Source organism: Opisthocomus hoazin, chromosome 10 (assembly GCF_030867145.1).
Source record: "Opisthocomus hoazin isolate bOpiHoa1 chromosome 10, bOpiHoa1.hap1, whole genome shotgun sequence".
Taxonomy (NCBI): domain Eukaryota; kingdom Metazoa; phylum Chordata; class Aves; order Opisthocomiformes; family Opisthocomidae; genus Opisthocomus; species Opisthocomus hoazin.
In genome coordinates this window covers 15,484,815-15,504,413 of record NC_134423.1, presented here as the reverse complement: position 1 = coordinate 15,504,413, position 19,599 = coordinate 15,484,815, and the positions used below count along the sequence as shown (strand labels likewise).

Below are 19,599 nucleotides of genomic sequence, written 5' to 3'. Positions count from 1 at the left end.
AAAACATTTGCTGTGAATGTACCTTCAGTACATGATCTGTGATACAAACCCATCGTCATTCTGTGTGTGTTGACTGAAAAAATCAGTGCAAATTGGACGATAATTGAGAGATTGTTAGCATATGGGATTTATATTTTGCTCATTTTTTCAATATATTCAATAACTTTGTTTATGCAGATTGTAAAAGAAAAAAAGGGCTTAGTGAATCTCGTTCTTACTTCCAATATCTGTTAATTTGCAATGTTGACTGCCTCCTAATTCACTGACAAAGTCTCTCAAATATATGTACAGTGACCACCTACTATATGCGTATGATAAAGGTCTTAACAGAAACATCATTGTTACAAGTAGTGTCTCTTTCTTTCAACAACCTTGTCATATAAGAACTGCTAGGACTAACATGAAAAGTGTGAAGAAATAATATGCTCAAGATAGAATGACTGTTTTCTTTCATTCTTCTATTGCTGTTTGCTTTGCCATCACCTAGATTTCTTGGCTCTTACACTAGCTATGACTACTTGAAAAGGAACATCAAGTGGTAAGACTGTTGTTGATGTGAGGATGTTTTCAGGTGTCCTCTCACTTGTTACATTTCATCACAGGCATTATGTGCACCTAAAATTTTAAACACACAAATTCTGAAAGTAAGTACAATATATTGTAGATCAAAATCAGTTATTTGTGAAATCAGTCATTTTCTGAAAGAAACTTCTGGAGAAATACTCATACTACAAGAAGAATGTCTTGAAAATAAGATTTTAGTCATCTACACCATGCACATAAAGCTAGTGAAGCTTAAGCTGATTGCATTTCTAATTAAGATGGCATTGTTCAAATACTAGGTGTATTTAGAAAAGTTGTACTAGAATGCTTTTTCCTATTGGCTAATTGTGTTTTTCAGAAACAACCAACCCCCACAAAAATTGGATTTGTCTTTTTATTTTGAACACCTTCTAAATTAGAGAACACTTTTTAATTGAAATTGTAAATGAAATTGAAAGATAAAGATCTTGTAGGCAATTATGCAAATACACCTGAAATGTCATCTGCCTTTTGTTTGCTATGGTTTGTGTTACCAATCTTCTAAAGATTCAATGTTGTCTTAATCTCTTGTGCTTATCAGTAAATGTTTTTATACTTGAGACAGGATATTAAAAACAATGTTTTAATGTTTATAGGAAGAGATGGAAATCAGGTGATCATAGAAGAAAAAAAAAATAACAGTGAATGCGAGAGCTCAGAGCCTCAAGGAAACCGAACAGTCAAATTTTTCTTTCTTTTATTTCAACAGGGGGAAACCAACTGACAGCGAATCAATGGATAGGCCTGTTGGTGAAAAACGCTATGAGCCAATCCCTCAAGTTACAACTCCTCCTCCTGCTCCTTCAGTCCAGTACACACAACCTCAGTCAATCAATAGTCCTGTCCTGTCTCTCCCAGCCCATCACAAGCCTGCACTTTCTGAAGGTGAGCCCTTGCAAAGCCAACCTGTCTCATGTAGTAACAAGTATCATTTGTCAGGTGCTTGTGTGGTTGCTTCAGCATGTCTATACTGGTAACTATGTTGTTCGCTCACTGAAACTTGGAATAATTGCTAATGAAAATAGCTTTTTGCTGTAATGGGATTGAGTTGTGTGAAATGAGTTGGTGGTCCTATCTGAAACCATAACTTCCAGGTGTTAATATTCACTGTCTTTTTCCATATTTAATGGTCTCAGCAAAGATGAAGTAAAATTTCCAGTACTTAAAAATGTACCTCTCTATGCTTTGGACCAGAATTCTTAGGCATAAGTAATAGATGTAGTCTTCTAAAAACAGGAAAAAAAAGTTATTTTCACTTTCACATAGATTGCACAGTCCATCTGAATTTACCAGTTTGTGCAAGTGCATGATAGTATTTCAGTACTGGTTTTCTATTTTTTTTGTCATGATATGAAACAGTCTAACCTTTTTATTGAAAGATCATACCATTGTATCTAACATATCTGTTCAATGAAACATCAGACAACTTGCCTGAACGTACAAGATAAGAGGACAGATGATCTGAGAGAGCTAAGCTTAACCTGTGTATATTTATATTGTAGATTAAGAATTGACTAAAAAGTATTCTTATGCCATTGTGTATGTGACTAGAAATTTCTGATGGTTACTGACAAGTTTTGGTATCTTTATTTGCGTTGCAGTTAACTCTGTGTCTGACCCTCCTCCACCTCAGAATAAGCCAGCAATTTTCAGATCCTCTAGAGAGGACACTGTGCAGTCCACTTTTTATCCTCAGAAAAGCTTCCCTGACAAAGGCCCCGTTAATGGAACTGAACAGGTTCAGAAAACAGTCACTCCTGCTTACAACCGCTTTACAACAAAACCTTACACTAGTGCTGCAAGGCCCTTTGAGCGCAAGTTTGAAAGTCCTAAATTCAACCATAATCTCTTGCCAAATGAAGCTCAGCATAAACCAGAGTTGCCATCAAAATCTCCAAATTCTCCTCAACCGATTCTGAAAGCACACAGCTCATCGCAGCCTCCTGAGTTTGATAGTGGAATGGATACCTTTACTGTACAGGTTGACAAGCCTAAATATCAACCAAATAATGTTAATGCTGTGCCTAAAGCCATTCCTGTAAGGTAAGCTGCTGCTGCTTTTTTCTTTCCATTAGTACATCTGTAGGAGTTCATCTGTAAAACCCGTGAAAAATACAGCTTTTTTTTCTTTGCGGTGCTTCCAATTTCTGTTAATGTTATAATTGGAAGACTGATATTATGATTCTAAAATTCTGCCAAAAGGCATTGAAGAGCATTTGGATAGATACTTCAAGTATGTCACATGTCCCTGCATCATTTGCATCCTATTGTTAAAGTAGCATGGCTTTTTTTAATGTTTCTTACACTATAATTATAGATCTTCTGGTAGATAGTAATCAATTGTCCTCTCAATTTGTGTCTAGAAGGTGGAATTAATTTCTAAGGATAGCTGTTGCACCAAATTGTATTCATTCTGTGCTTAGAGACACACCTCATGGTACACGTGTGTAAGGGATATTTTAAAAATACTTGTGAAAAAGACAAAGTAATTTTAGCAGTTTTGTATTGGTTCTCTTCGAGACAAAACAGCTGCTTAAAAGCAGCTTGTGCATGCCTAATGTGCTGTAACTGTAAGAACTATGTCAAGAGCAACAGGTAGTATTTACTATCTGAAGCTATTTGTTGACTTGTTAAATTCTTTTCATTAATACTTGCAGAACAGTGTTTCATTATTATTTGATTTCGAAGAAATAATGCATTAATCAGACTTGAAATCTTGCTTGATGTTTCAGCAGCTCAGAAATGTAATAGAAGAATGAGTCCTATTTTTTTCCTAAGCACCTGAGAAATGTTTTGATGTTATATATAATTGTGTAGACTGCTAGAAATTTTGTAATTAGTGGTTCTTTGAGTGAAATTGTTTAGAAATTTATCCGAAATCTACTCAAACTAGCCATTTGATCATGTTATGTGTTTCTCTTCAGTTATATTTGAGCAACCTGGAAAAAAGGGGGGGTGGGGTGTTTATGGGCTTTGTTTTCAATGTATATCTGAGTAGAAGGGTTCAGTGTGTCTTGAGTAAGAATTACTGGTCCTTAAAGTATTAAAGTCAGAATGGAGTTTTGGGAGGAAAAAAGAAACTTTGAGGTTTTTAGTTACATGTAGTTGTATTAAGCTGAAGTGTGTAGCTGCAGCAAGCTCTTTCTATATAATCCCAGAAGTGGGCGTTTGAAAACATAAGATTCAAGTGATCCAAGTTCTTGCTTTAACTACTTTCTAATAATTTTCAAAGGTTGTGGCCTTTGGAGGTTTTTTGTGAAAATGTTCTCTTCTTGTGGCAGAACTTGAATTACTTCCGCCTTAGTTGTCCTGTGCAGTCATGTGTCAGACACATTTAATGTTTTCCAAAAATCAGTGCTAGCCTACTCTAGGCTGTGCTCTGCTAAAATATTAGAGGAAAGTATGCCACTGACTTTCAGGAAGAAAATACTGATAAAACTGCTAAGCTTTCTGTCTTATATTCAGCCCTTCAGCACTCGAGGATGAGGAGGAAGAAGATGGACACACTGTTGTAGCCACAGCAAGAGGTGTATTTAACAGCAATGGTGGTGTATTGAGCTCCATAGAGACTGGAGTTAGTATTATCATACCACAAGGAGCCATTCCAGAGGGAATAGAGCAAGAAATATATTTCAAGGTCTGCAGAGACAACAGTATACTTCCACCTTTGGACAAAGAGAAAGGTAAGAGCTGGCTCTGTACACCGTTCTGTTATTTAATACAATTCTTTTCTAACAACAGTGAATTTGAATATGAAAATACTCATAAGAAGTATAAAGGAAGCAGTGTTCTGCTTAGTATTGAAAGTTGCAAGCAAGATGGAGGCTCTGAATTGTGATTTGAGAATATTTAATTTGTAGACTTAAGTACTGATATGAAACTAACTTAGTGCACTAAAGGAAGGTTCTAAATGATCTTTTAAAGAATCTTTGAAATTGTAGATTCCCCCACAAAGTGCAGGGGCTTATTCTAGGAGTTCTTCGTAGAAATATTTCTTCATCTCACAGTTATGACCAAAATAATTATAAAGCACATGATTTAAACTAATTTGACTTGGATTAAATACTTGGAATTTACTTCAACACTTGAAAATACACTCAGCATTTATTTTTTCCAATTTCTCTAAAGAAAACAGCTTCATGATTTAAAAAAAAAAATTCTAACTTTTATATTACCAACTGTGTTATTAATACAGGTTGAGTGGCATATCTTGAGCAGTTTTTTTCATAGTAAGTCTGTCTTTCATACCACTAGTCCAGTGTACATGCGTTTCTCACCTGTCAGATTCCTAATGTCCTCAAGTCAAGAAACTACGGGAGTTAATTTCATAAATTTGCAGTTAAAGTGTTACTTGCAGTCTGCAGTTACTTTGAATCTTTGTATCCAAACATAGCATGGTCCTCAACTGAATAATCTTATTTTAGTATCTGGAGTTTTAAACTAAAAATAGACCTATATGTTTATGTGCTATACCTTTTAACTGTTAGGTAGGAGTGATAGGCTCTTGAGCCGCTGAAAGCTGCGTTCAGCCCAGTGCACCATAAATCCAGACAAGCAGGACGTTGCAGCTACAGCGCAGAGAAGCATGAGCAAGGCTGCTTACAGATTTGGGGATTTGTTTCTTTTAATGCACCTGCTTAGAAATTAGTCACAAAAAGAAAAAAAAATCCCAACATGATTTAATCAGCAGACTTGTTTATCCCTTTTAATTTTGAGATTGTGGTATGTTTTATTGAAAAGTCACTTGACTGCTCTGAAAGAGACCAAGAGGAACAATCTTGCTAAGTGCTATTCTTAACTGACAGGTCAAAATGTTCGTATTTTTCTCTAAAACTAAGTTGCTGAGTAGCGCTGCGATGTAATTGTGTAATACTTAAGTATTTCAAACCGATTTCAAGAAGAATCAATAACAGGTTTTTCTTTCCCTTAACTATAGGTGAAACACTTCTTAGCCCCTTGGTAATGTGTGGGCCTCACGGACTAAAATTCCTGAAGCCAGTGGAGCTGCGCCTGCCACACTGTGCGTCTATGACCCCTGATGGTTGGTCTTTTGCTCTAAAATCCTCCGACTCCTCGTCGGGTATGCTGTCCTCCCTCTGTCCTTTTGGGGCTTTTGGGTGCTATCGTATAATTTGAGTTAATTTGGCTAAAGATGATGCTGTGTAATATAAAGAACTCAATCATTGTATTTGTGTCAAACTCTCCCATTTCATCTTCATTGCAAATGTCTTTCTTACATTTACTCGTGGTGCAAATTCATAGCTAAAATTATGATAGCAGAAAAAGTAATTAGTCTATTAAATATTACTGTATTTTTCTATTCTGTCTTCTTTCTTGAGGACTGCTACAGCTGAATACACTTGAAATGATAGTCGCACTAAAATTGAGAGGAAATCACTATGTACCTCTGGCCTTTGTAACATAACTGGTGTTGTCTGTTGCTTACTTAACCATATAGGGCTCTGGCAAATCTTAACAATTTGCATGCTCATAAATCATGATTTAATGCTTGTTAACTGTTTCCATGTGTGCAAGTTGATGCTAACAATTGGGTCATTTAAGAAAACTAAAGTGTTCAGCAAAAGTATTTACGATTCATTCTAATGTAGCTGGATTTTCCGCAAGACTTTTCTTGCTTGTTTCTGCCTATTTCTCCTCTACTGCCTTTTACCCAGAAGTTTCTGGTTGATAGTAAAAGTTGCAACTAGGTTGCAATTTTGTTTAACTGTTCATTTTACCTCACTGTGGCTTTCTGGGATGTGGTGGAGAACGTTTGGCTGAAAGTATCAGAGAGGAGCCTAACTGAGAATTCTGAGCAAATTTCAAGCAATTTCATGAAATGGCTGTGAAGTTAGAGATTTAAAAAGGAATGTTTGCACATCTGGGGAAAAAGTCTTAAGGTTTTATTCAGCTACCTTCAAAATTTATGGTGGAAGGTTCAAACCATTCATGTGTACGTATGATCTAAGTAATGACTGAACAATGTACTTCTGTATACAGCACTTAAGCCACCGTGTATGCATATTGTCCATCACTAATGTATCTATCACTGTCAACACCAAAGCACTGATGCTTTGAAAGAAGAAAGCATCAATCCCCTTGATGGGGATTCAATAACCTAGAGGTATTAATGGCAATAATTTTTAGTTGTTTTTTATAAGCTATTATATGCATGTGTTGCATGCATCTATTTAACAGTGTGTGTATACGTGGCAGTGTTAAAACACAGACTCATAAATGGTAGGGTCCCAAAAGCTATGACAACTATGTACAAAAATCACACAGTGCTTCCTTTGTAACTAATAGCACCTGTTCATGAACTTACTTGAAGTGAAGGGAGAGGACTCAGATGATCTAAACAATAATTGAAGATGCTGAGACATTTTTCTCCCTTTCCGAAGTGGGGGGTGTGTGTGTGTGCGCGCATGTGTGAGTGAGCGCTGGAGCGTATATAGTTAAACCCTAACACTTTCTGTACTGTAAATACAACACCACATTCTGTTAATCTGAAATGGGATGTATATCATAACATTGCTCTTTTGAGACAAACTTTAAAATTAGGCAATTCTGTCTTATGATATGTAAGTAGACCATACTGTGTCTTAAATAAATAATTGTTTTCTCTCTTTCTAAATTAGTTGGTTATGGGACTCTGATTTTTGAGGTGGCTTTATAATAACAGTTTGTACAATTCTGGTTATTTTTCTCTCTTCAGTCGTCTGCTCTACCTCATCTTTTCTCAATGTATCCATGTTCTGTCCTAAAAGTGACATTCATTTGCACTTACGAACATCCTTTCTGCCACATTTAAGCCTCATGTAGTGATATTTTACTGTTAAACCCCTTCAATAGCTTGAGTAATTCTAGTGTTAAAACTGACAGGGGATAATGTTGCCTTTTATGGCCACAGCTATTAGAATGTATTAGTGAAAAATACTGAAGGATCATCTTTTTATTTCAAAGCAACTGTTTGTAAATATGGGAAAAACATCCTCAACAGGTGGAAGTTGCACCAGCTACAGTCTAATCCTTCCTATGTGTTTAGTAACCTTTAGAAACGTTGGAAGAAAGTCTGCCGTTGTCTCATGTGCAAGACTAGGACATGGTTGTCCTACAATACTGTTTTATCCTTCTCCTAATGTATTTGATCATGTGAGCTTTGACTGGAATTCCCTGCACCTATAAGATGAAAAATCCTCCAGTATCGATCTTCTTGACCGAAATAAGTAGTCTTGGCTGCTTGCAGTAAACTTGTTTGCATTCTCTGACTACACGCAGGCCACTTCTATTCTTTGTCCCTACATCAGATGTTGCCATCACTCAGTGCATTGTGTATTTCATTTTGTTTTCATGAGTTCAAGAAAATTACTTGGAATTCACATCAGTCCCACTTAATACTGTGGTCTCAGTTGCTTGCAGTCTGTGTCACTGGATTCTCTAACTTGTTGCAAATTTCTCAAGGCAGACCTGTTTTGGCCAAGCTATCTAATGTCACTTATCTGGAAAGCTTAAGAGAACTTCAGTGCATTTTTTACTGTTCTACCAGTGGGATAGTGACACTTCCTTTGTAGTGGCAGTAGTAGTGCTTTTAGGTGGGTAAATGAAGAATACTTTCTCCAGTTGAAAGACACAATTAACAGTGCAGATGGAATGTAACCTTTGTCTGGAGGGATGGCAGCTGATGACTTTCCCTTGTAACAGAATGTCACACAGGACCTGTGACCATGAATAGATAAGATTTGTTGTAGAGATTTTTAAATATGTACCCGTTAACTAGAATCCCTTTGAGAATGTCAGTATTTCAGGTTTTTAAACAAGTATACTGGATGTAGCTGTAAAACTACTACATACTGGATGTAGCTGTAAAACTACTACAATCTTGTCTACAGTAATTTTCGTAATAGAAAATAAAACTACCAGTGTGTCATACTGTTTAGTTACAACATAACTTCTGGTTTGACTCATCTGTGTTCAGAACTGTTCTAAGAAACTTCCAATGCATCCTAACAAGATTAGCTTTTAAAATGTCTCATTTTTTACTGGCAATTTAGGAAAGAGCCAGTGAGTACCTGACTCACTGTTAACATTTCTCAAATGGAAAGCACTGTGTTGGTGCTGTAGAGTAGAATGACTTATGCTTAACAATTCCTGAGTGCCTGAGCATCCATTTTGAATAACTGATCTATCCTCCACTATATGAAAATAAAGAGTTAATTTTCTTTTGATAACATACAAACTGCAGGGTTTAAGAAAAAACAAACAAAACCAAACAAACAAAACCAGCAGGTGTTGATGCAGAACTTAAAAGCTCCTGTCCAAAAGCTTGGTTGTTTCAAGATGTACACTGTTTGACAGCAGATACTAAACACCAGCATTGTGTTTTCCTCCCACAGGTGACCCCAAAACCTGGCAGAACAAGTCTCTTCCCGGGGATCCAAACTATCTTGTTGGAGCAAACTGTGTCTCAGTCTTAATTGACCACTTCTAAATACTAAGTTAGCTGACTGACTAAATAATGTGAAACTGAGCTGGACCTTACATATAAACTGAACCACTCTTTCAAGTATTAACTGTTCTATAAGTGATAATGGATCTTAGTGTTTAAGCATCTTGCTTTGTCTAACAGTGGTTTAGCAAGTACACTCTTTGAACCATGGTCACTATACATGCCACAAGCAGGGAGTGTACAGTGGGAACAAGGTAGGGTTTTTGCAGGTTCTGTATGCTTTGGTTTGTTGGTTGTTCTTTTGTGGTTTTTTGTTTGTTTCTTTTTTTTTTTTTAAGGACACTACTAGTATTTCATTGTTTAAAATCTGAAAGTACCAATGGAATTATATTCAGAGGAACTGAATTTGGTTCATACTCTACTGGTGAAAACATGGAATTTGGCCTGCACTTTTACGACTGTGTTTAACTCACAAGACTACATTTTGGTCTCTGGTTTTTAACTGACTTCTGGTGTTACATGTCCAATGAAATGGCAGTCAACTTGGGGTAGCACAGTTTAGATGTTTTCCTCTGCTGAGAGGCGAAGGCAAACACATCTACTTACTGTATATGGAAACATTGTCATGAGAACAGGGGGGAGGGGGAAAAGCATGTGGGATGACTATGGTTCAGTTGCCTCTGTGGATTTGTAAATTAACCACATTACAGACCTATTAACCAGCAGGGGTGCCTTACCCTCATGTTTTAATAGTCTTAGCTCTCATAGTTCTCTATATTAAGTTTGTATGGCTTTTGTGCTTACCTAGATAATATATCATGAGAGACTGGGGAAAGAGGAGGAGAAAACCCCACACCCCACAACCTTGTGAGTTTGGTTTAGAGAATGAGTATTGTTTGTGTTCATCAGTCAGAAGAGAACCAGAAGAAAATGATGGTATGTTTTCTGCTATGCATTTGAAAATTTATAGATGTTGTAGACTGCTTGTATATAATGCGTGCATACCACTTTTGTTCTTGGTTTGTAAATTAACTTTTATAAGCTTTACCTTTTTATATATATAAATATATATATAAAAACAAACAAAGTTTCTTAAGGATATCTTTGTATTCTCATACCTTTTGAGCCTTGAACTTTGACATCTGCAGCAATAAAGCAGCATTTCTACAATATACGAACAAGGACATTTTTTAAAAATGCACAAAGTTGTTACCTTTTAAAGTGCTGCATTCAACGCATATAACTTGGAATTCTCTACTTTGATTAAATTCTTGAAAAGTATCCCTACTGTAATTTGTCATAAGGATGCTGTACTGTGTGCCCTGAAATGTATTTTTTTACTAATAGACAAATTATTACGGCACAATGGCACTACTACTGTTTAGATAATATACCACTGCATTCTGTTAATGAGTTATTAGCTATTCAGATGTGGCTGATTTTTTTTCTCTGCAGTTATTAAAATTACACGTTTCTAAATATACAGAATAAAACTTTTTAAAATAATAAGAGATTGTAGCATCTTATTGTTTCGGAAATGCATTTATGTGAACATAACAAAATTGTTTTTCTGTGTAAGTAGACCGCTGGATTCTGTCGTATGTTTATATGTGAAGCCAGAGCTCTTTTATGGAGTCAGTTGGAGCTGTCTACAGCAGGGCTTCTGAAATGAACTCCAGTGTGGGTCCATTGGAAATACTCAATACGAGTAGGAGTGGTAGACTTGTCCCCTGAATCATTATGTTGGTATTAGTTTACTTGTTATACCTCCTCTTCCAAATACTTTGGTAGTGTTCTAGCATGTAGGTTTACACATAGTCTAGTTACACAGTTCTAAAGATATCAGGCCTGTCTGGAGTACTCAGTGGGTAACTGATAAGCTACTATTACTCTATAAGAGAAAATGAATTCTGGAAGTTTTTTAAATAATGCTGGGAAACAGTGGATAACCCTGATGTTTCCTTTCTCACTTTTACTGACCAGTTAATTTTTCTCAGGCACAATGTGCCCTAGAAGATGCATTCACTACTATTACTACTACTCTTTATGGCTTAGCTCTTAAGAGTAGGCACAAAATTTGAATAGCAAAAAAGCTGTTGATGTCAGGACGGCATTTTTCATTTGTCTCAGTGATAATATATTGGTGGTCTGTTTTTTGAATCAGCAGAAAGGAAGGCTTCAAAATGGCATACAAAGCGTCTTGGAGAAGAATCTAGTGCTAAAATTTCTAAGTGTTCTTTTCTAGTTCAGATCTTAGTAAAAGAGGTATGTGAAACGCTACAAAAGGAGTCAGTCAGACTTGAGGAACCCTGGAGTTACACTGCGTGGACCGTTTGCAGTGGTGTCATTTGTTTCTTGGACATGCTTAGTCTAGCACGCCGTAAGGTGTAACTGTCCCTAGTTGCTTTTACTGTAGTGATCCAGATAATATCTTTCTGCTCTTCTGAAGAGTGTAGGGTCAGGTCTTTCTATCAGAATTTAAAAAAAAATTGACAGCTTTTTCTCTGCTGTAATTTTATAAAAGGAATGAGAAAGTTAATGCCGTTCCAAAAACGTTGCAATTCACTACTGCTAAGTAACCTGTTAATGGAATTGTCTTTTTCTGTCTACCTGTAGGAATGTTTATCAAAGTGGCTAATTTAAATAATATACATATTTTCCATGTTGAATCCCAATGCTTTTGGGTTAAAACATGGCCATTGAGAGTAACTGTGCTAAAATAACACACTTTCTTGTTTTGAAATACCAGTGTTTTTGAAATCTTTGTCCTTGCAAGAGGTTTTGTTCCTTACGTATTTTATATCAGCTAGGCTCTGCATGAAGTAAATTTACATGTAGTATTTTAATTTACTATAGTTCTCTATCCACTATTTAATTTGAACTTCAGAATCTGTATCTCACAATTCTTCCTGTTTGTCTCAGCGATGTACTGATCAGTTTTAGCCCTGCAAATTGTACAGAAGTTTTAACAATATAAATCTCAAGTCTTGTCCTTGTTTCCAGACAAATGGCTTCAGTGGCGGAAACAGATACTAAATGGATACAGAATTACTGTTCATATCTCTGACTTAGGTTCTTGGTAAAAACTTTATTTTTTTATTTTTTCAAGAAAATAGTAACAAGTATTCAACTACACATACACAAAGAAGTTATGGTTGTAGAAGTACTTTTCTGTTCCTGCCAACGTGGAATTAGGTGAAGCAAATCAGCAATGTTTAAGGTCTGGTTGAAGATTCTCTGCCATAGTGTAACCTGGACCAGATGACAGAAACTGAAGCCGTGCAGGTTTGGAGAATAAAAGACGTTAAGCATATCTGAAAAATGTTTTCGTAGTATCTAAGTCACTTCTGAGGAAGGCATTTGTAGAAGCCTCACTGAGTGCTAGTGGTGGTCTGTTATGTACGGGGTTCTCTGGCAACTAGCTCCATCCATTGGCAAGATCAAATGAGGGGGTAAAATTATTTTTCATTTTGTCCAAATGAACTGTGTATTATGACCCTGTGAGTAAGCATCGGAGAATAATGGTGACTATTGATGACAATATGTGAAGCTGGCTGTTAATGCACACACACATATAGATGTGAACTTCTTTATTAGATTTTTCTATTAGCTTGAACACTGTGGACTACTTGGCTCTATGCCGAACAGTTGTCATTCTGGTGACACTGAAATAATTATGCTATCACTGAATTTGGCTTGAAACCCAGTTATAACAAGGATTAAAGGATGTCTTGGTGGAAAGCAATGGTGCTATCCTAGTTACCTTAGTTAAACTTGAAACACTTGCAGATCATTTCAGATTGCTGTGAAATGGGGTTTTAGCAGGTACGGCTGTCTGTCAGTGACTTGAAGTAGTAACAGTTGCTACCATGTAAGATGCAGAGAACAGGTCCAAAACATATCCTCTGATCTACAAGTGCAGTTGTCCTATTTTGTTACTGCAGAGGTAATAAAGGAGACCAAAAGTCAAGAAAGAGAAGCCCTTAAGTTTTGCATGCTGCTCTGCCACTAGGAATGCCACCATGTGAACTAGGGGAAGAGAGCAGAAAGCACAATTTATGCTTGGAATGACAAGAACAAATTTTAGGCTAACTTTGTTAGTTGTTAATTCACTAATGCTGATTCTGAAATTGCTCTGATCTACCCTGTGACAACGTATATCAAGTTTCCCACTGAAGTTTGTTACGCTGCACTAACTGCCTACTGCTCCTCGTCTCTGGCATTGACAAAGTGACAGTAGAAGAATGGAGACAAATGCAAAATGTCCAACTGTCCCTTGGTCTGGAGAAGCTGCCAGTAAGGCAGGTTTGGTATATGTCACTTGCTGGTTGCTGACAAGAGAATAACTATGGTTTACGTTATGTAGTTGGACCTTGCAAGATCATCCTTTCTGTGTATCTCATGAAAGCGGGGAAAAAGGTGTTCTGTATGAGGAAGTTAGGCTCTCTGCTTGTGGTTAGGGGCCTAAACCCTGTTTTGTGGGTACATCTTGTTTTTTTGGTTTTGTTTTATTGCTGTGTGGCTTGCTCCCCATGAAGAACATTGTAAGTCAAGAGTACTTCGGAACGTCCAGTAGCTTCATCTGGTTTTGGATTATAAATGCCAGTGTTTGGTACCACTACAGACCGTTATCAAACCAGAAGTATCATGTGTTTTCATTGTCTGCAACAACTTGCTCTGTTTTGTGGTGTTCTCTTGCATTTCTGACCTGATGTCCTGTATGTCTGTTCTGAATTTATTGGTGGGGAGGGAGTGGGCCAGCTAGATGGGTGGATGGCAGACACGAGGGATGGGACTTGGGCTTGCTTGGGGACAACTGAAATGAAAGTACTCTGATTAGTGGGGGAGAGTCTTAGAGGTTTAATAGCTTCTGTAAAACGTAGTGCTGCTGCAGTTCTCTGTATACAGTAGCCTGTTACTTTTTTCAGCATGGCCAAATTTGCTGAGCATTGGTGCTAGTCTGAAGGTAGCGTGAGGATGCGATGGCAGGCAGAAGCTCTTACAATAATTAAAGGCTGGGAAGAGGGGAGTTGGGCAGATAAACCGGTGGGATCACTTCAGCTTTACTCACATTATTTGAATGGACTTGAAAAACTTCCATGAAACCTGAAAAGAAGCTCTCTTCAATACAGTTAAACACCGTATACCTCTGTGTGCATAATGTATGTGTTGCAGCAAATCATTCCCACTAGAGAAACCTGCAATTCTCTATGTTTTTAATCCTAATGCAAACTATTGCCATATTGCAAGGGTCTTTTTATTGACTTTAATAGCCATTAGCTAGACAAATGGAAAAATACATTCCTAAGGAAATAAACTGTAGTGACTACTGATACTACTTTTTTCTGGAGTGTTGAGGGCATGTTAAATTTGCTTTAAAAATGATTGAACAAAAACCACTGTTACTTAAATACTTCGGTAATGTACCTTGCCTTTACCGTGTTCTGCAGCACTTGTCCATGTGATACAAAAGTTGCTGAGCACAGTAGTTATGATAGGCTGTGGAAAAGCTACATACAAATTGCAGCCTGTTGAGTGCAGGTTTGAAACATGTTGGTTAATGTATGAGTTTCTAAATGATACTAAAAACAAGCAATGTCTTCCCAGAAAAATCATGAACTGCTGCCACCCTTCTTTTCAGCTTAGAATTTGGGGCTAAGAGAGAAACGGGCTGTAGAATTTAAGCAGAATGAGATACAACATTCAATTTGGTAGGTGCTTTTATATCTTGGCTTTGGGATACCAATGGTGATATTTAATCAAACATACTGCATGCACTTAAAACTAAGTCTACAGACATTTAAAAGCCTTGCCAAAGATTTAAATAATTTCAAGGTAATCTTGCCAGAGTGGAAACTTGGCATTGAAAGCTGCTCTTTGCAGAAAGACAACAAGAAGAAACTTCTTCGCTAGAAGGAACATTTGTAATATAGAGCTTGATATTGAAATTCCAATATGGATGATGTAACAGTGAAGCTGGCTGCAGTGATTTCCCTCCTAATTGTACTTACTTTTGTCCTTATTGAACTAATGACCAAATATCCTGCAGTGTGATTAACTTGAAATAAAAAGGTAAGGTAGAATGAACTAAATTGGCGATACAGGAATTTACACATTTGATTACTGAAGGAGCATGTTGGTAAAGTACATCAGGGAAGTCAGCTTAGTGACCAGGAGGTAGTTGCCTTAAGGTTTGTATTAACCTTTTTCAGTTTCTCTTGGCTAAAAGCTGTGGAAAGGCACAAGATACATGCAGATGGAAACATTACTATACGGTATATAATGCTATGAAATTCGCTACATAAATGATATCCTGCTGCCCCTGTAGAACAGAGCCTGTGCTAGAAGGAAGTGCTACAGCCCTTTTGCCTGGACATCACTGGCAGTCCCACTGGTGCTGCCAGTATTGGCACCACTTTTTTTGTTTCTACCAGCAACACACTGAAGTTACTCACAGCACTTCAGATGTCTGCTGAGAATGCAGGAGTAAGAAGAGCCGGCTTGTGTGTCTTTGAGTGATATACAGGCTTTCATTATTTTTAAATAATTGACATCTTCGTGGTTCTAGGTAGTCTTGAAATGGTAATTCAGGCATTAGGTACTGCAGTAATATCTACGCAGCTATGTCTGTCTTCCCAAAATAAGAAAGCTTACTTCTCTGATCTGGTCTGCCTACTCCCGCATCTTTATGTGGTACTCTGCTAGCAAAGAAGTCTGTGGGTTTTGTTGGTTTGCAAGAGACTAGAAACTTTTGGTTTCTGTTTTGGTGGCATATAAATGTAATTCTCATTGTTTAATGGGCATGGCTGACATAGAGTTGTGGCCTGTGATAGTAACAGCTGCCCAGTTTTAAACCATGTCAGTGAGCAGGCAGAACAGTTTTTTTTCACAAAACAATCTGAAAATTAATACAAAGTAGAAAGAGTTTCTTGAGAGCCCACAAATATAGCTGGTTCTGCTGCAGTGTTCTATTTCACAACACCCTCAGCCCCACCCCTCAAAAAAACCTGCCACCACTAGTAAAACTGCCTGATTATCTGGGGGGTTTTTTATGAATTTCTGTACAGGATATAACAACTTCTAGTCCCCAGTGAATGTGAGGGAGAGCAGCATCAGCCTTATGAGCAAGGGGTTCGGACTTTGCCTCTCTGCAGCGCAGAATAGGTGGTGAGGAAGCACAGAGTTATGACTTCGCACTTCCATATTATGTTTTGCTTAAATTAATAACAAGCACTGCTCTGATATGCCCATAACTTCTGACATGTTTTCTGTTTCTCCTTTATTTTGGTTGGATAGTTATAAGTTTGCTGGTGACCTTGTCATTCTGGTCTAAAGGCAGTAGCTTTTTAAAGTATAGCAGTGGCAGTTTGTGAGTTGAGGCCAACATACTTGGTACTGCTTTGTGTGTGTGGATTTCAAAGCATTTAGCAGTTCTGAAGGAGTTAAGTGCCACTCTTGCTCTCTAGGCATGATCCTTGTGTTTTTAATATGGAAAACAAAGCAACTAGCTCTGACGTCCTAGTGATAAAGCCATATATAGAGAATACACTATACTCTCATGCAAAAATACCTGCATGTTATTGTGTTCAGGTCAAAATGTGACAGAAATGGAAATACAGGTCTGTAGGTTCTTGTTTCGTGTGTTGGTGCACCATTTCAATCCTCGTAAGAGAAAAAAATAATTGTTCTACCCTGGGCAACTAGTTTTACAGTGGCAGAACCTGTCAGGGAGGATGACTCTGAAAACCTCTTAAGGAAACAGAAAATGGATCTGAATGTAAATAAGTGAAGCTTACTGGAATTAACCTTCAGATGTCAAATCTAGCAAACTGCTCTACCTAGCCAGTGGATCCTGTAGGGACTGGTTTTGTGTATGTACACATACGCACCTGCCACCACTGTGAAGTCTGAGGTTCGCTGATCGCAGAGGAGGCATGTTTCCATACCTAAGTCTTGCTCATCTACTGTAGGATTCATTGGACAGTCTGAGATGGTCAGAATGCATATCTGCCACAAAAGTTGGTAAGCTTTGATCTTTTACTGGTTTCTCATAGAAATCAGGAATAGTTTTACTGTATGGTCTTGAGGGTTGCTTATCACATCATAATAATGTGTATGTAATTGGGCTACTCCTGGTAAACAAGAAAAACAAAGGTAATCACTACTCTTTGGAACAAAAACATCTCTTAAAATAAGAAGCTGGCTTTTTCTTACCATGAGGAAATACATAATTGAAAATATTTTAATTAAAAATGAGTAATTCAGATCAGCAATTTGTTAGATTTCCCTTTGTCAGGTAAAAGGCTTCTGTGCACTGAGAGCTCTTCCAACAGAATTCCTGTGCAGTGTATATGTAACACAAATCGGTTGATGCAAAATCATGCTGAACTTCTGGCAGCCTCTTGCCAATCCTTTTGATTTACCAGGCTTGTTACTGGCAGGTGTTGGTGGCTTTTCTGCAGGTTGGGCAGTGGCGGTAGCCTGTGTGTGTGCCAGGAGCAGGCACCTCCGGGGGGTGAGCCCTGCCTGCAGACAGCGATAAAGCCAGCAGTGAAAAGCTGCTTCGGAGCATGGGCCGCGTGTTTGTGCGGAGTTCCAAAGGACGCTGCGTACGTGTTGTGTGCCTGCCTTTATCCATTCTCCAGGAGTTTTCGCATTGGAGTGTAGCAGTGTCGAATAAATATTCAAACTTGCTAACAAACAGCACATTGATCTTTTCAAATGGATGTGGCCATTATTAAAATGCTGCAGTCCTGCCCAGATTGGCATTCTCTAAGTCTCAGGAGTCTGTTAGAGGCCTGGTGTCAAGCACTGACCAGTCCAGCCTGGGACTTACCTGTAAGGACAGCTGTGCACAGCTGTGTGCCAGTTGTGCTGTGTGCACCAGCCTGCGCTTCTGCAGAGATCCGAGTTCCTAAAGCTCATGGCTGCAGACAGCTGGGACTTCGCACAGATGTGGACACCGATTCATGCTTCAGAGCACTGAGCTCCAGATGATAAAATATTTACCTGGCAGGGGAGACACCATGATCAGGCAGGTAGGTGGTTTTCCCAGGGCAAGGCTCATCCCTTGCGCTCTGGGTGTGCTGACCCCTGCAATTTCCCCAAATGCGGGAAACTTCTTTACTTTTTCTTTTTCCCCGCCTGGACAAGGTCCTGTGCAGCCTACTGTAGGTGACCCTGCTTCGGCAGGGGGGTTGGACTAGATGACCCACAGAGGTCCCTTCCAACCCCTACCATTCTGTGATTCTGTCGTAATTGCTGTTCTGTTGAATAAGAAAAATGACACCAACACAGAACTTCAAATGGCTTAGCTGTGTTTTAAAGCAAGCATCATAGCTCCTAAACAAGACGCATGTTTTTATAGAAGGTGGCGAAGAGGAAAATACTCGTGGTACTAATTCAGTCATCACAAAGCTTAGGTTGGCCTTCATTTGTGTGGCAGTAGGGAGCCCGGAGCTGCCTGTGCAGTTGGAAGTTGTCAGTGTTGCAAAGGACAGTTGCACTCGCAGAAATGGTCCTTTATCATGTTGCTTCCACAAAGGGGGTTGACTTAATGTTTTGAGACTTACTGCCTCTTTCAGAAAGCAGTGGTTGCTTGAAGGCTGCTTTTGTGGTTACAAAACAGATGTTCTTAGCTATGAAAGCAAAGGAAGAGACAGTGGAATAGGAATCTAGAATTCACTGTGGTGAGTTGCGTTTGTGCCACCTCTGCTTTGACACAGTGTTTTCCACCTTTGTCCTGTATCCAGGACTGTGGGTTTTCTTTATGGACTAATAAACTGCCCAAAGGATGTTCTAATGTAATTTGCCCAGCAAGAGATAGGTACTTTTACAGACTTCAGTAGTCTGCAGTTAATTCATTTTTCATGTTCTCTTGGCTAGGAGTGTTACCTCTTCTGAAAAAAATTGGAGACAAGCCTTAGGAAAGAATTCAATGTAGTATGGAGTGACTTCCAAAAGAACAGGCTAGCTCAAAATGTGTTTTCAGAACAATACAATGTCTGTATGACAACACAATTTTTTTTTTTTTGCTAGTCTAAATGGTGAAGTCTGGATTGAATTTAAAATAGAAGGATTTTTTGTTTTGCAAAATTGTTTTTCTTTCAGGAGGAGGAGAAGACATTTGATGCTTCTGCCATGGGAATATCTTCTGGAAAACTATTTACTTTGTTCTACAGAAGTAAACGTGTTTTATAAGGCCCTCACTGCAGAACTGTGATATACAGCATATAAGCATTTTAGAGGATAAGTTTCAATGTAATTTCAGCTCCCTGGAACATCATTTGCAAAACTCATGTTTAGACTGTTGGGTAATTATTTATGATTACACTGTTAAGAAAATAAAGTTGTTCAAGGCTGCTTCAGCTTTTGAGACTTTAGCACTTTAATAGATGATTCATTATTAAGCCCTTTTTAGCTTCTCATTTTTTAAATTGTCTTAGAATAGTGATTTGGAGTATAGATAACAATTTTTTCTATTGACAAAATGGAAGTTAAATCTCGAATATTTTGTAAATACCTTCATGTAGCCTCACAGATGTTGAAAAAGTACACATAATTTTACAAAA

At 38.0% G+C, this 19,599-nt stretch overlaps 1 protein-coding gene and 1 non-coding gene across 11 annotated transcripts in view; both read left to right on the top strand.

Annotated features, from left to right (window-relative positions):
- Positions 1-10,512, top strand: part of TJP1 (tight junction protein 1) — a 216,182-nt gene extending 205,670 nt beyond the window's left edge. For 4 of the 10 annotated variants that reach the window (XM_075431500.1, XM_075431496.1, XM_075431502.1 and 1 more), the window contains 6 exons: positions 488-538; positions 1,292-1,467; positions 2,184-2,625; positions 4,048-4,265; positions 5,519-5,662; positions 8,976-10,512. In XM_075431500.1, the coding sequence (XP_075287615.1) occupies positions 488-538; positions 1,292-1,467; positions 2,184-2,625; positions 4,048-4,265; positions 5,519-5,662; positions 8,976-9,070 (1,126 nt within the window). In that variant the 3' untranslated portion in view covers positions 9,071-10,512. The remainder of the gene's footprint in view (positions 1-487; positions 539-1,291; positions 1,468-2,183; positions 2,626-4,047; positions 4,266-5,518; positions 5,663-8,975) is intronic. The other 6 variants (XM_075431499.1, XM_075431506.1, XM_075431504.1 and 3 more) reach the window with 4 other exon arrangements.
- Positions 10,513-18,029: 7,517 nt separating this feature from the next.
- LOC142362628 (U1 spliceosomal RNA) lies at positions 18,030-18,193 on the top strand. Its single transcript, XR_012765205.1, has one exon. It is a non-coding gene; the product is annotated as a U1 spliceosomal RNA (small nuclear RNA).
- The last annotated feature ends 1,406 nt before the right edge of the window (positions 18,194-19,599 follow it).